The 17,016-nt window shown below is 39.6% G+C and overlaps 1 protein-coding gene across 10 annotated transcripts in view; it reads right to left on the bottom strand.

Annotated features, from left to right (window-relative positions):
• GABRB1 (gamma-aminobutyric acid type A receptor subunit beta1) overlaps positions 1–17,016 on the bottom strand; it is a 112,385-nt gene that overhangs the window by 77,687 nt on the left and 17,682 nt on the right. Inside the window, exons 1-2 of one of the 10 annotated variants that reach the window (XM_064418256.1) lie at positions 15,032–15,121; positions 13,922–14,094 (exon numbers count right to left, since the gene is read on the bottom strand). The exons of 8 other annotated variants lie outside the window; for them this stretch is intronic. In XM_064418256.1, coding sequence (XP_064274326.1) covers positions 13,922–13,972 — 51 coding nt within the window. In that variant the 5' untranslated portion in view covers positions 13,973–14,094; positions 15,032–15,121. Of the gene's footprint in view, positions 1–12,393; positions 12,515–13,921; positions 14,095–15,031; positions 15,122–17,016 lie in introns of those variants that run through there. One more of the 10 variants, XM_064418259.1, reaches the window with a different exon arrangement.

Genomic DNA, 17,016 nt, shown 5'->3' on the forward strand with positions numbered 1-17,016 from the left:
TGTCATTGCCTGGGGAACTGAAAGCATGTGGCTCCTCTGAAGGTTTTAGTACATTTCTGCTTGAAATTTTGGTAGACTTGCAATCTCAAGCGATTTTTTGATTCCTTAGGAGGGAAATTGCCTTTCATCCTTCCAAGTAGTTAGGATATAGCAGCTACTCTCAACTCAATTAGTATTTATTGCTTAAAACATTCCCTGCAGCTACCCCAGAGGAGAAAATTAGCATTTGGTTAAGAAATTTGCATTTCCTTGATGCAAATCATGAAGGGAAATATTTATATACACACATATATTCCTGCCTCTGGGTAGGAACACCCACCACCATTCACTGGTATACACTGGTGAATACTCACCTGGAAAGTAGCCTGAACATGAGCCAGGAATGTGCCCTTGTTGCAGAGAAGGTTAATGGTACCTTGGGCTGTGTTTGTCAAACAAAATGTTGCCAGTAAGTTGGTGAAGGTGATCCTTTCTCTACTCAGCTCTGGCAAGAACAAAGCTGGATATTGTGCCCAGTTCTGGGCTCCTCAGAACAAAACACACGTGGAACTACTGGAGAAGGTTTAGTTTAAGGGCCACAAAGGTGTTTAAGGGACAGGAGCACCTCTCCTGTGAGGGAAGGCTGTGAGAGCTGGGGCTGTTTAGCTTGGAGAGAAGAAAGCTGAGGGGCAATCTCATTCATGTCTGGAAATGCCTGAAGGGACTGTGGAAACAGGACAGAGCCAGGCTATTTTAAGTGGTGCCCAGTGACTGGACAATAGTGAGCAAGCACAAACTGAAACACAGGAAGTTTCTCTTGAATTTCACAAAACATGCTTTTCACTGTGAGGGGTGACTGAGCACTGCTACACGTAACCAAGAGAGGTGACGGAGTCTCAATTTTTGGAGATATTCAGAAGCTGTCTGAGAATGGTGCTGTACAACACACTTACTGTGGCCCTACTGGAGCAGGGGAGTTAGACCAAATTACCTGTAGGGGTGGCTCCCAACCTCAACAGTTCTGCCATTTTTACCAAGGTAGAGTTTATGAAAAGTTTGCAGTTTTTTGGTGGTTTAAATCCTGGATGTTTATGCAGCTGCAATGTCAACTGAGGAGAATTTGGCTTTTCTGACTTAGGCAATCACCCTTCACCAATACACATTTATTCAGTAGATTGAAATGTTTACTGAGATCATGCAAAAGGTGAATTAGACTCAAATGGGTTTATCTAAGCTGTAGTGCTTCACACATTCTGCTAGCACATTGCATGCTGCATTAGCTGCTTTCTGCCTTATTACTCTATAAAGTTCTAAATGTTTAGTGAGAGAATTGGTTTTCCACATCTGATAGCTCTGCTGCTGCAGTTAGTGTTAATGGGTGAACTAACAACCAGTTTTAAAGAGAGGGGATAAACTAGAAACATCTCATGAACAGTAATATACCTTTTCCGTTATGGTCACAGCAAGCTAGGAAGTGAGAAATGCAGGCAAATGAACAAGTATGTGATGTGCTCTGGGGACTTTGAGCTGACATATGGTATTAGTAGGTATCCATTCATTAGAAAAAAATGGAAAATCTTATAAACTTTTTTTTTTGCAAGTGTTTTGCTTGTTTAACTTCTCAGTGAAATTTCTGGGTACCTGACTTGTCTTCTGCTTCCCACTTTTGCATTTTATGAACACTTTTGTTTAAAAGTTCTATGACAGACAGAGACGTTCACTGAAGGGGCACACTGGGCATGTGGTGAGCTCAACTAGCTAAAACACTTCCTAGAGTCCCAGTTGTTTAGTTTTGACCTCGATATATAATTTCTGTGGCTCAGGTAGAATGATGGTAATCTGCACTGTCATTTTGTTTCTGATGTTGATGTCTGTTGGAAATTATGTTGTTGTGCCATACAACACAGGCAGTTAAAAACAAGCATTCATGTACTTGTCTAGGAAGCCTCTGGATGATCCATTCTGAAGTGGATCTGATATAGAGACAAGCAGCTCCAAATAGAAGTATGATACGAACTAAACTCACTCCTTATACTCAAAGAGAGCTTAATCATACTATTCTATTTACTGTAAAATTGTAGACCTCGTACTTATCTCAAACTGGTTTAAAAATAATGAAAAGACTGGATTTTTTTTTCATGTGGAATGCATTCATACACACAGCTCCTGGTTTATATTGTGAAGTGTGCTTTCCAGCAAGGTTAATGGGTGAACATCTGTGGCAATGAAAAACTGTACTGACTAGTTTGGCATTGAGATGACTACAAGAAAGATTAAATCTAGTGCTAATCAGGTAGCAAATATCAAAATTATTGTTCTTAATAATTTGTTGTGTTATGAAGAGGGAAGTTTTGAGAAGCCAGTAGTCACTGAAGAAGACTTTACTGCATAACATTTAGCCAACACTAGCAAATTAGGGATTTAGGATTTGAAATGTCTGCAAAATTATTTACAAAAGAGAAATGGGAAGTTGCATAGTACAGCCTGCAGCTGTGATATGTGAAATCTCTGGTTACAAACAAATTATTTCAAGACTACTGTTCCAAACAGCTCACAGCTGAAGCTAATCCAAGACTGGCAGCCCATGCAATACAACAGTGAAGAAAGAGCACTATGGCAGCAGAGAGAACCAGTGGAAATCTACAGCTGTGATATGTGTATGAAAAGTCTCAGTTTTCTTTGAACTCTTCCTTTTGTGTCCAGTATCACTCCTACCAAAGCTTCAGATTAAAAAAAAGAAATCTGCTGAATATTTTTCTAAGTTGCAACAGAAGCTTTTGTAAGAAGAAGGAACAGATTCAAACATATACAGGGTATAGAAGATTGCTAAACTATGCAGCTCTACAACAGCTTCTAGAAAATACTGTGTTTACTGGAGGAGGAAAAGATGTGGTTGCTGTGCCTGTAGGCAGCTGACCAAGTTTCTGCACATTGGAATGGGGGAGTGTGTTGTACTGGCACAATAATGGGATGAAGGTATGTCCTGAAAGACTGACTGTGACTGACTATAAAAGTCACAAGGAAGCAACATTTGGTAAATTGCGAACTCAAGTGTACTCTGAAGAACTGTAAAGATACCAGGGCATAGAGACTATTTCTGAAAGTATTATGTGCTGATAAGATGCTAAAATTAGTTGCATTGTGCACTGAAAAAAGAAATTGGAAGGGGTAAGGGGCTGAAGTAAGCACCAAAATCTATGTTGTGCCTGAAAAAGTTGAACTTCACAAAAATTTTAAGGAAAACTTTATGGTTCAGCAGTGATCAGATGTGCCATTGCCTTTTATTTCATAAACTATGTGCCTTTGTTATGAAGAGATTTTAATGAACTAGGTCCTCAAATAGCAAACGCCACTGGCAGTAGGATGTGATGAATTATTCAAGCAGGATAATCCTGGCAGAGTGGTGAGGCTCTGCCTTCAGAGGCACACTGTGTGTCGTGGGTAGAGGACAGCTTCTCTCAGGGGCGTACTGTACAGCCCAGCTTGAAGTCATGGTACCTAATGAGTGTGCAGCTTTAACCTTGGTGAAAAAGCAAATCTCTGGCCTACTTGGGAAGAATGTCTACAACATGAGTGAGGGGGGTTTCAGATGCACTTAAATTGTGGCACTTGTTGGAAAGGGTGTCAGGCAACCTCAAAGACTCTTGTTTGCCTTTAGAGAGTCTCTAACATTAATTCTAGATAGTACAAAGCATGCTTAGGGCAATACACTGAAAAATAAGAAGCCCAGCAGAATAATATGATGACTACTTCCAAAAAGCTGTTTTTGAGAATATTTGGCTTCTGGCTGAACAGAATTTATTAAGCTAATAACTCTTCTCCTGACTGGAACTGATAGAAACTGCCAGAAGCAGAACACCACTGTTGGGCATTTTGGGATCACTTGAAGAACCAATTGGAGTTACATCTCCTGTTACAATGGATCTGACCAAAGATACATGGCCTTTGAGAGCCTTCTGCATAGTAAATGAATTTGTTTCTTTTCCTTGGGTTCTTGCAGCCAGGTTTTCACGCCTTTTGCCTGCATTGCTGGGGAGTAAAGCATCACAGTGAACAGATGGGCAGCTAAGCTGTTCTTTAGAGGTCTTGTGCTCACCTCAGACCTGAGGCCCCAGGGAGCTGCTGTACCAGCTCACTCCTCAGAGAGTGACTTCTTAGCTTTGAATTGCTAACTCTGGATGACAATGATCTATAATGTATTGCTCACCCTGCTTTTAAAAACAACAGGAAGGACAAAATGCCACAGTGAAATGCCACAGTGAAATGAAGCAAGGGAATGGCTAAGCCGTGTTAACATGTTTGGAAAAAAACAAAGCCCAAGCAAAGCCACTGCTAGTGTCAGAGTTCCTTGGCTGTCACATTCAATCATACAAATCCCAGTGATGTTATGTCTGCAGCAGATGTGTTTTATTATGGGTTGTGGGGAGCTTGCCTTATACTTGGATTTGTTCTGGTACTACCATCTTTGTTCCCCTAGACTGTTTCAGGTCCTCTGAGAGTCTTGGTGCAGAGCTAGTTTTTTCTCAGATACCCCTGTATGTGTGGCTGGAATACTTTTTTTTTTTTTTTTGGTTGACACTATACTGAATGCAATATTGTAGGTCATGTATTCTCTTAATAAAATCAGGCAGAGGGGTAAGATTTCTGCTGTAAAATTTCCTTATTGGTCTGTCAGAAAGAGTGAGCATTGAGAACCAGGCAGTAATTTCCCAGAAATATGAAGTGCTGTGTTTGGTGTAAGTGTGATGAATTAGGCAGACTTTCAAAAGGTTGGCAAAGGAAACATTAGTAAATTAGAGAGATCATCTCAGATCTACTTTTAAATAAAAAAATTGTATCCACACTAGTTTTGAGCAAGGACAAGAGGATGCAGCAGAGCATCATGAGAACAGATGATCAGCACCCGGCAGTTGTGAGGACAAGACACTGTTACCTAGCAACTTCTCAGAGCTGTCTTTTACAAATCCATCCTGTCATGGATGTCATGTATAAACCACAGTTGGTCTTCACAGATTTTGCACTCTTTTGTACTATAAAGTAGATCTTCTGAGCAGCAGCAACCTTGGCAGGTATTAAATCATGCCAGTCCAGGTTTTACTTGCCCTACCTGTTCCCACAGCAAGGTGACAGCTGTGGATTTGGTTTTTTGCATGTCACCTTAAGCTGCTTGAGTTTGGAGATGGGGCAGCATTTGTGTGAGCTGTTGTTTCTCAACCTCCTTCCTTCTTTCTCAGATTGAGAAAGAATGGAGAAAGATCTGTGTTGACCCTCATGCCTGGAAGCTGCTCTCCATCTTTTGCAGCAGAAGGTGACTATGATCTGTAATTTTTATTTTATGAGGTGAAGAACCCTTACTCTGGCTCAATATTAAAATATGAAATTAATAAATGGAGATATTCTCAATTTTGACAAGTGCTGCTTTACTACACCTCTATAGATTTCTCATATTATTCAGTTCTGGATAGACATTTTGGATGTCACAGGATTACAGATATTCAGCAAGACTGATATAAGGCCTTAATTTTTCTTTCTAATCTTTGGCTACTAATCACATTTATTTTGAGATAATACAAGTACACCATTTTTTCCAATGGCACTTAGATTGGAACTTAGAAATTCCAATCTTTGTTTAATGTTTTACTTCTTGCAGTATTTTGATGTGTATGCTGTAATATGGAAATAGGAAGTTGGACACATTATCCTAAATATTACACAGAAAAAATACTGTGCTGATTCCTGCATTACCCTTTTAAATTACTTTCCATCCTATGTTATAAACAGAGGGAGCGCAGCATCTCTTGCTTCAATAACTATCTGTAATTTGATGTGTTATGAACTGGACTATTTCTCTTGGATTCTATTATAGTACAAGAAGTTCAACAAGCTGAGCTTTCTCTATGGCTCCTAGAAGCTGAGAAACATCACATCTCATTAAACAAAAAGAAAAAAAAAAGAAAAAAAGAATATCATGTTTTGAAGTGACCAAATGCAGCAGTAAAATATTGTGGCTTGTGGCTTCCTCATGGTTACTTTAAGTGACTTGATATTAACTTGTACACTACCAGAGATACTGAGAGGACTGAGTTCCCATTCTGGCTTTATTTTGTGGGTTTTCAGCATTCCTTCTGTGGGAGAAAATGTCACGGGAAATTGTCACTATCTATAAGAAAGTTGTAAAGAAATTTTAAGCTAGAAGCCTGTCACAGTAGTGGTGAATTCAACCTTAAACACATTTTGTGACAGAATTGTTGTTTTGTTTCATTTTTGCTTGCATGTTTTTTGGGGTTTTTTGTTTGTTTGTCTGTTTTGGTTTTGTTTTTTTGGGACAGGATTTGTTTAAGTTTCTGTCTTTAATAGAAAAAGCAATGACTGTAATGACAGAAAATATTCTGCTATATCTTTTCTTTTTCCCGTCTTGTATTTGTGTCAAGATCTTGATAAATTCAGAAAACAGCCTGAAAAAACTGTGATGTCATTCAGTTAATGACACATTCAAGTTCTATACTCAACAGTAATACTGTGTACAGTATCCCCATCCTGTATATACATATATATAGATATACTGAATGCGTATAGATACAGGACAGAGAATAAGAAGCAGCTCTGAGCAAAATGTAGCTTACAAAATGAATGTGGACTACTGTCAAGCTGTTGCAGAAGGAAAAGTGGCATATGCTCTAGTGGGATGTGTAAAGAGAAGGAGAATCTGCAACAGCTTGTATTTAACACAGTACAGAGAAGACATAGAGGGGATAAGATATATCAGTCTTCAAAGACCTGAAAGACTATTGCTGACTTGACTCGCTGCTGACTTTTTGACCTGCCAAGTCAAGATAGGATGGGCTTAGAATGCAACAAAGAAGATGTCAGTTAGCAAGGGGAAACCTTTCTAATTCCGAAGATACATTTTACATCAGTTACTTCAGGTTGTTACAGGGGATCACTGTCAGTTTCTAAGTCCCTATTAACCACAGGTGTTTTGAGCAGGTACTATAGCACCACTAACACTTGCAACATTCAAAAAAATGGACTGTGGGACTTCCTCAGGCTTCTCTGGAATTGCCAATATGTCTGAGTGGAACATTTCATTATCAGCATTTGGTAAGAGGAAGGACGAAAGGTAACATAGTTTTGAAGTACATTAATTAATTTTACAATTACTCAAATACCTATTCATACCAATTCCTAACATTCCAGTAGCAAATGTTAACAGCATCTAAAGAAAGTATGCTAAATACAGAGAGATTTCTATGATACAAATAATCCTGTTACCTGAGCTGCAGGTCATCCTCAGCTGAAGTCTTGCTTTTGAGGTTCCCTACATCCCCAAAACCTTTATTTTCTTCTGTTACCTCTCCTAGCTGCGGGAAACTTCCTACAGACAACTTTTGCAACACCCTTTCCCTTTACTATGACACACAGTCTTTCAATCTGATGATGACAGGTGGTAAATTGTAATCAGGACCACCCTTTCTAACTTGTAAACTCAGGACAATGAGCACTGGAGAAGAAAAAAATTTGGGTTTTTTTTCACGCCAGCTGGATTCCTACATGCTTTTCTTTTGGCTCACTTGTTTCCTTTATCAAAGTATTAAGACTTGTAACTTAGATAATGAAGTCTTTTGAGTCAGAGCTACCACCTACTGTTTGATTAACATCTTGCACATGGGTTTTCCCTCTGTGTAAAGATGTCTGTCTCTCTCTTCGGTACTTGCTCTCTTGCCCTTCGCTGGCTCAGAGTGCCTAAGGCAGTGGATCAATGTAATAACTGGAACGATCTCAGGTCAAACTCTTGGCAGGACATGTGAGTAGAGGACATATTCTGAAAAATATGTGCTCGAAACAGCAGAGCTTGATTATTTGATTAGTGCCTGATTTCCAGTTAAACACTTAATAAATCTTATCTATTATGGGATGCTGTGCACAATATGTGGCATATGAAAGTGGACAGCTGTTAAGAAGCCCACTGTGCTGCTGGCCAGCCAGCCAGCCAGAGTGCAAAGGAAGAAAGCTGCCAAACCCTGTGTGAGGATTGGGCATCACAGGGAGAAAAAAAATAGACCATGGTAGGAAAAAAAAAAAAAAAGGTAGAGGGGTAGTAGCAATGATGGAAGAGAAATAGGACCTAGAGAAGGGAGCTGCAGACACTGCTTATCAGGTGAAGCATAGGTATTGAACCTACTTGTTTCAAGTTGATTACTTGATTTTTTTATCTTTTTCTGCATTATATATCAGCTCAACATGAAAACAGAGGCTGGAGCCAAGATAAAAATTTTGCAACCACTCAGTTGCTGAGAAAAGTGAACTGAGCACAAGCTAAGGGTTAGAGCACAACATAAGACCACCTCAGGGAAGCTGCTCTCATTCACAGATTAATTAATTGGAAATGCTACTTTTGGCACTGTGAACTATACTGGAAGATGGTAAAAATTTTAAAAAGTCTGCCAGAAACACTAGTCATTGAGTAACCAGAGGATCTTGACAGGAAAAGAAGCAAAACCTGTCAGAAGTATGGACTTCGAGATTTTTGGGATACTCTTACTCCTAGGAAAATACATGATGAAGTACCGGGTAACACAAAAGAAGACAAGTTTAGAAAAAAAAATTGTATGTTTCTAACATGGAACTTCTTCTATTGTTCTTTTCTAACAAATGCTTAATTCATTATCAAACTATGTCTAAGAAACTTCTTGTGGTAACACATCTGCACACAGTCTACTTGGTCCAGATAGGACGTGAACTGAGGGAACCTGACTTTTTCAAGGAAAAATGAACATATCTCCCTGTTTTGAAGGTTTATCAACAAAAAACCCTAAGTGCTACTGATTGCAACATTAACACTTTAATTGGTACAGAGGGCAGTAAGGTGCAGCATTTTTTCCTATCAAATGTAACTTCATTAGTATAGTTCTTTTTATGTTTTTATGTTTATTTGACATATCTTTACTTTTAAAGGAAGTTACATAGTTTCTGCCTTTTTATAATTTGTTATGTAAATCTCTTAACTGCCACCATGCCTTCAGATTTCAACCCCATAAGCCTTGAATGATGAAGTTTTTTTTCGGCTGCAAGTAATTTTAATTTGAAATGCACACAGAAAATAAGTATGTTATTTTTTTAACTCAGCAGTGCAAGTCTGATGGCATCCGATGCCCCTAAGACCTAGTGCTTCTATGACTTAATTACACAAATTAAATCTACAAATTAAGCCTGACAACATCTGAAATTACTGTGATTTTTTTCTACCTTCCTGACTCCATTTCCATGCTTGAGAAATCAAATGCATATGCAGGAGAAGCTTTACTGTGCTCCTGTTCATTCCCTGGCTGCAGCATTAGGACCAAAGGGACTTGAAGCCATGGCACGAAATGCCTCCTCCCAGCATGGGGACGGGGCACACCAAGGCTGTGGTCTTAAGAAGCACTGCATGTAAGAAGGAGGCATGAAATCAGCTGCAATAAATAACATTATTTCTAAACCAGGAGGCTTTAATTGCTTCATACTCTTATGTAACCGGGGCCTCTGAGAGTGTGGGTGCGTGTTTAAATGCACATCAGTGTGTTTCTGTCACGCCATTTCCAGATGGCAAATATGGAACTGGAGAGTATCTCCAAATAGAGCTTTGCTACAGCCACTCACTCTGCTTCAGATTGGGAGTGCAGAAAAAAGTCTAAAAACATTTGCAACTGATTCAATTACCCAGGCTTATTGATGTATTTTATTGCTGATTCTTGATTTTTCCCCTTGCTGACTATCTTACGTAAATTGTCCCCCTCATTTAATAAATAATTTTTTCTCTTTATATGAAGTGTTATTTCATTTAGGAGTAGAAGAATTTCTCATCATACTTTTGACAGACATTTTATGCATCTTAAAATGACAATAAATTGATCAATAACTTGCTGGACAGAGATTTCTTTCTCTACGATAGTAAAAATGAGCTTAGATTATTATTTGGACCAGATTCCTAACCCCTATGGGGCTGTGCTTTGACCTGAAAATTTCTACCTTGGTAGAACACAAACAAGGCTCACTGTAGGTCAGCAGTTTAGTTTATACATTTTAGGCCTTCATAATTGCCCTTCAATAATCTGAAAAGGTTTTGTCAGGTAGCAGAAAAATTGAGAGAGTCAATGTAAAAAATAAAAATATTTATACATCATTAATAGCTGCAGCAAATTCTCTATTTGAATCCAAACCTCACCCTCTAGACAGATGCTGCTTTCCTGGGATTACAGATGGAAGCACCAGTTCAGGCTCTATTTCTCTTTCTCTTTTGGAAACTGAAGTCACTCTTCTAGGATGAATTTGAGAGTATTCTTGTTCCTTCAAAGTTAACTCTTACACTAGCCAAAAACAGTATGAGAAGACCTTTGGACTTAGAGGGTAGGCTGCATGGAAATTAAAGTGTAGAGAACTTAATTTTATTTCATATGTAAATGCTCCTTGGTCCTTAAGGATTCAGTACAGTGAAATCACATCTTGAAAATTGTGCAGGACATGTGCAATGACAGCAAACAGATTCTCCTTGTGGCAAAGCAAGCTGTGTCACGATCTGTAGCCTTCTGTGGTGAAAAGTACATGGAAGATGCAGCATGAGCTGGCTTGTATCCACCCATATACTCAGTGGGCTGCAGGTTTCGTATCAGTACAAACAAATACATTTACTGTCTTGAGGATAAGACAAAATAACTCACTAATTTTGACAACAATTCAGTTCCACAACCACAAGATTATGGCTCTGTCAGGCACCATCTACCTGTGTGGGTTGGAAGCAAAGGCCAAATGAGCTCCATTTCCTGACACTTGTGTCTGTTTGTGTATTCAGTTACATCTAAAGCAGCTGCTTTCACTGCCAGTACTCAGCTCATGTACCCACACCGTGCCCTGCTGTCTGGAGGAATGTAAGGAGAAGGCTGCCAGCTGCCTCTCCCTCCCACTAAAGCAGCTTTAACTGCACAGCCTTTTCCTTCAGTGTCAGCCCTGGCAAGCACAGCAGAACCAGGGGTGCATTGCAAGAGGAAATTGCCTTCAGGGATGCACGGGGAGAGGGCACTTGAATGAGTTGTTTTGGGGAAAGGCTTGAACCTGGAGTAAAGTTGGGGTCACTGCTGGGAGAACTACAGGATTTCCCTCCAGTGTTTACCCCTACAAATTTTCTGTGTCCAGCACTTGCTTAGTTTAGGTAACCGCTTATTTTGCTTGAGCCTTTGCCACCACCAATCACAGCTTTCAGAGCTGTTTTAACCTGTCTGTTCTTGTCTGTTCTGTCTGCAAGCCAAAGAATAACAGCTATGTTCCCATACATTGCACCAGCAGCTGGGAATCATGTGGTGATGCAGTGGGAGGTACTGACTTCCTGCCTCACACCCTTTTTTAGCAGTCACAAAGGAGCAGGATGCTGCATGTGCTCCAGTTTGTAATTCCCAATACAAACACTCATGCAAAGCTGTCGAGTGTGTATTTCAGTTAGAATTACACACACCATGTATTCTGATGATGAATTTGCTACAAGACTAGAGAAAGCTAATAAATTATTTATGACTTGACAGATTCCTGTTTATAATCCTCGTGGCTACTGCTGTACTGCTGCTAGATTTTAGCACCTTTGAGAAGGGACTTCATATTAAGAAATTTGTCATCTGAAAAATAAAGCCTGTCTGCACATTTGGTTGACAGGGACTTCAAATACCCAAATAATCTTCTAAGCAGGCTTCTTTTATCTTTCTGTGGAGGTTTTACAACTTCACTGTAGAAAATCCAGAGAAATACATTGTTTCTCTCAATAAAAATTATCTTTATGATTTAGCTTGTTATTCTTACCTCTGCTGAAAATGTGGTCAGGTAAATGTCATGTACTAAGAATTTGTAATATAGGTTCTTGCACAGACCTACATAGATTTCTAGACAGGCTAAGAAGCCCCTTCTTGACAGGGGAATATGCCCAGTCCTTACTCATTGCCAAGGCAATGTAATTGTGAGTTTTCATACATTCCTACTTTGTAAGGTTGCTGGATTTCTGCTCAACTCCTGGGGGAAGAGAATTCCCACCAGAACTGCATATGCAAACATTTTAATCTGGTATTAGTGTGGTTTTAATAGTAGGCATTTATGGAGGTAGGGCAGGACCCTCAGATATGTTACACCTCATGTTTTCTTACCCAAACACGTGCAATTACTTCTACAGGAGCAACTTAGCACTGCACCAGGATACTGCAACTTTGTTCAGACCATTCCTTAAGAAGGTGTCATGGTATAAGGTAGTTTGGTTTTTAGTTGGGGATGGAGTCCACGAGCTATGGAAGCCATTCCCTGTAAGGACCTTGGCAGCTTTCTTCAGACCTGACAGAACCAATCAGCTGGCTAGTTTTGAATATTGAACTCTGTTAAACCACTTAAAAAAGATGAACACACCTCTGTGAAATCACATGTAGAAATGAACAAACCCCGGGAAAAGCTCTCTCGCTTCTGGCCTTTGAACAGTAACTGGATGCTGCCAAGACCAGGACACCGGTCCAGGCCGCGCTCTGCCGCGCAGCCTGGCGGGGCCGGGCCCTGCTCTGCTGCAGTGCTGCCCCGGCTGGGCCCGCAATGCTGCACGGCCGGGGCAGCTCAGCCCACGGCACAGCTCGGCTGAGACTGCTGCCGCCGAGTTCCAACCACGGCCAGCGGGCCAGGATGGCTCCACTCGGCTTTCGGTGGAACCGAGCCGGGCTCCGCTCCGGCCAGGAGCCACTGAGCCATCCTGCTGGTGCCATGGAAAATCATGCGGCTAAGAACAGAGGTGGCCCTGCAGCCCCATGGAGAAAGCAGCCCCAGAACTGGAACTGAACACAGCAGGGGCCAGAAAACAGCCATGCAGCCAGAGTGGCCGCTGCCCGGCAGAGATCACATAACCATCCGCAGGCCTGGGTGAGATATTATAACTCTTTCAGTGCACAGATGAAACTTGCAGACACCAATCTTCTCTCAGGTGTGAAAAAAGGAAAGAGTGAAGACACGTAAAGAAAATAACATGGAGACACCAAGGTCAGTGAAGAAGGAGTCAAACCCCAAATGGGAGGAGAATGAGGAGATGCTTTAGTCTTGGGCTGAAATTCTCTTGTAAGGCTATGGGGAAGATAAAATTGATGCATCAGACTTTTTTCTCTCTGCAACCCATGGAATGCAATGGGGGGATGTAGTATTCTAACTAAACCTGTGAGCAGAGGAACCAGCAAGCAGATTTTGAAGTAGCTGTGATCCACTGAGAAGCTTGAACAGAGAGAAATGAGACATGAAACACCTTGCCCCAGGAATGGAAGAAGTAAACTTCTGCTCCCAGAGATAAAAGAAGAGAACTTTTGTTTCTATACTAGAACAACTCATCCTTAAAATTGTACCCCAGTAAGCTGAAATGACCCATGGTGGTAGTTGTGGGAAAACTACCAGAACCATGGGAGGGACCTCACAATTGCAGATTTCTGGGCAGCTGCTATTCATGAAAATTAAAATCACAAGAGATTTGTTTCTTGTGGAAAAGTCTCCATGGCATGGTAAGAGAGACTCATCTCCCTAAATGGACTGAAGAAAGATTATTTTAAGAGCGGTAGACTGACTGAAATTACCAAATTTGTCTCTTTGCGTTGTCAGTGGGAAAAAAAAAAGTTGGGAGGAGGAGAAGTATTCTGAAAGCTTATTCTGATTTCTTACTATTTTTCTTTTAATTCTGTTAATAAAGTTTTCTTATACCCTTTAAAATCTTAAGACTGCTTTGCTCTCCTCCTGATCCTTATCTCACAGCAGAAAATGAGTAAATAATTCTAGTGGATGCACTGGTGTTTGGCCAGTACTAAACCCACCACAGGAGGCATGAAATCAGTTACTCTAGAACACAGAAATTGTGTTTTGCACAACTGCTCAAGCCCAGAGGCAGCCAAGTGAAAAGACAACAGTACTGTACCTTTCTCCTCTGTGACAAACATCTGGTTTGCAAGGCCACACCATGAGCCATCAGTTAAGAAGACAGCTTCTGTCTGGCTAGGTTAGGTTGAGTGAGCTGATCCCATGTTTTAATTTCATGCATGTGACTCTTTTGCCTCTTGGTACAGGCAACCTAAATGGCTTCTGACCCATCTGTACCAAGAGAGAAATGATACAGCTGTATTTCTGGATGCCAAGGCAAAATTCATCATCCCTGCTGAATCTGGACTAATTATTTTGGGCACAGTGCTGCCAGATTTGGCTTCCCTGCTTCCAGACTAAAACTAGTATCTTCATGTTATCCTGCATAACACGGAATCCCTGGAAAGGGATTAGCTTGATTATCTTACACTCCATCCCAGGGCGACCAATCACATCCTCCAGGGAGTCTGGTCTAATGCAAGGTGCCATTCCACCTACTCTGTTACACCACTGCAGGCCTGACACAAAGTGCTGCTGTTCAGATTTGGTCTCATGAAACAGAGTGGAAAGCACAGGGAACAGGACTCTAAATTTAGTCTGTTTAGAATGCCACACCACTCAGTATTCCCATCTATTTTCAAAGCTGCAATAAAGCAGCATGGCAATACTAGTAAATGTCATTAGTTCTTTGAATGGAAATAATTACTTCTAGCCAACAGTAATACATTAGAACAATTCTCATCTACTACATTAGAGTAATTCTTGGCAGAGTGAACATAATGAATCTGAGGAATTTACAATACAACCATCCAACTAAAACTTGGAATATAAATTCACAGCCAGTAATCACTTCCTTTTTTGCCTCTTTTCTTTTTAGTCAAGGCAGTATGATTTTCTTTTTCAGAGAGTCATAAAGTTTCTGTTTGAAGTTTTTATTGGTTTTCAGAAATGTCGTTGATTGGTTAATGTAATTTTGTTTCAAATAATACTTTTCTTTAACAAAATTCTTCTCTTTTCAACAGACGTCATTTTCAAGCTTTTAAATATTGAAATTATTTACCTGAAATTACTTTTTGTTTTTCAGTTAATAGATTATAAATTTAATTACCCAAATATATTGATACATTGTTATACACCTTAACTGGGCTATGAATATTAAAGTACTGACCTTGTCCCATTTTCTTTAGAAACCTTTCTAGGAAAAGAGCAGCTCAAGCATACGAAGTGTGTAGTCTTTTTTTCCCCTTAGTGTTTCATAGCTGTATTGATAAAAACAGCATCATCAAAGAGCATCAGCATTTGAAATGTTCTGAAATGAAACAGAACCCAGTATTTTGTCACTGTAGTTCTTAAACCTGACACTGATTTCTCTGTTGTTGGTATAAACCCCTGGTATAAGTGGAGTTATTTTTGAGTTATGTTGGAAAATTAAGTCCTGCTGAGACTGTTACCACTAGAATGGGCTTGGGAACGGGACTGGGAACTTGATTACAGCTTCTTCTATTTGTGAAATGGTCTTCACTATTCCTACTCTCTCTCTGGACTACAGTCCAAACACTACATTAGTGACAGCTAAATCTGAAGAGATTTAGAGACTTCAGAGTGGTTGAGAAAACAGTGTGCTTTGATTCTTCAACTATTTGCGCTAAATTTTGAATTATTTTTGAACAATCGTACTGAAAAGAGAGGAGAGAGCAACTCCTACCTGCTCCAAAGAGACGTTGGTTAGACAGTGAGCAAATACTCTCTGACATATTTTAAGAAATTACTTCAAATGCTCTCTGACACCTTTAATAAATTATTTCAATACCTTTAAAGGGTACCTATTAATAATAACATCTTTGGTTGTCAATGGTATTGAAAGATGCTGATGGTTCTAATGTAGAAAAGCTTGCTAGAAGGCTTGATCTATGTCACAGGTTATGAGAACACCTGTAGAGTTATTGAATAATACCACTGGTGCTTTTTACCCAATGGCAGATTTACAGACAGCTAGAAAATCCATCAGATTTGAACACAGAGGAAATGTTGAACTTAATGGCTGCACTCTGGAATGATTACTGATAGACAATGTCCTGCACAGAAAAGAGGAACCGCCAGTTATAGGATTTTATTTACTTATTTAATTTTCCTTAATGAGCTATTTGTGTTTATTTGTATGATGCTTTGCCTTGCTGCAAATCACTAAAGGAATGCCCTGAAAAACAGAAGTGTTAAATGTCCCTTCTGTTTATTTTTCACAACCAACCTTCCAATACCACTGTAATGGAGAAGCAGAGTTTTATGCAAGCTGAGCAAAAGGAGTGGATGAACCTATGGTTTGACCAAGAACAACATAATGAAGAAAGGAACAGAAAAATTACAGCAATGTAGAGACAGGGAAGCCCAGTATTTCTGAAATGTCCAAGTTTACAAAAATGATAAGCAATTCTGAATCTCTTTCATGCCCTTCCCTCTAGTCTACATCATTATACTATCTTCTGTATTTTCAGATATTCTGAACCAAACAGCAGTCTACACGGGGAGAAATTCCCAAAGAACTAAAAGAACCCTGTGCAAAAGAACACTGTGAACAAGTTCTCTACCAACAGATAAGGCCTCATCTGTCCATGTTGGCCAGCATTCCCTTGGTTTAATTCAGGAAGGATTTTTACTTGATATTGCTTTCAGTTGTTTTCATTCCAGAATAGATGAATTATGGAAAAGAAAGTAAAAAACCAGTTGTCTCTTTGCAGCCCAGAACAGAAAGATATTGTATCACTGCTTTGACAAACATGTTAGACTCAGTGAAAACAAAATTGCTTTTTATCTTGCTGTTCTACAATCAGTTTACAGATTACAGAAACTCATAGAAAAGATAAAATGGTCAAAGACTTGGAGACTCCATAAAATCATGTGGTGGGTTTTTTTTGGGTTTGTTTTTTTTTGGTTTTTTTTTTTTTTGCTAATGTATGTAAGTCCAGTAGATATTGTTAGTTTAAGTCTCAGGCTTATGATCAACAGGTTGGAAGAGAATTTTAAAGAAAAAATGCATATTTGTAGATATCTTCTTTCATAAAATAATCCTCTTAACCACTTTTTTTCCCAACTGTGTGAGCAAAAATTAATTCTCAAGTGATTAGGAACTCGAATTATGAGCATTCAAAGAAACTC

The sequence above is a fragment of the Passer domesticus genome, chromosome 4 (assembly GCF_036417665.1).
Source record: "Passer domesticus isolate bPasDom1 chromosome 4, bPasDom1.hap1, whole genome shotgun sequence".
Taxonomy (NCBI): domain Eukaryota; kingdom Metazoa; phylum Chordata; class Aves; order Passeriformes; family Passeridae; genus Passer; species Passer domesticus.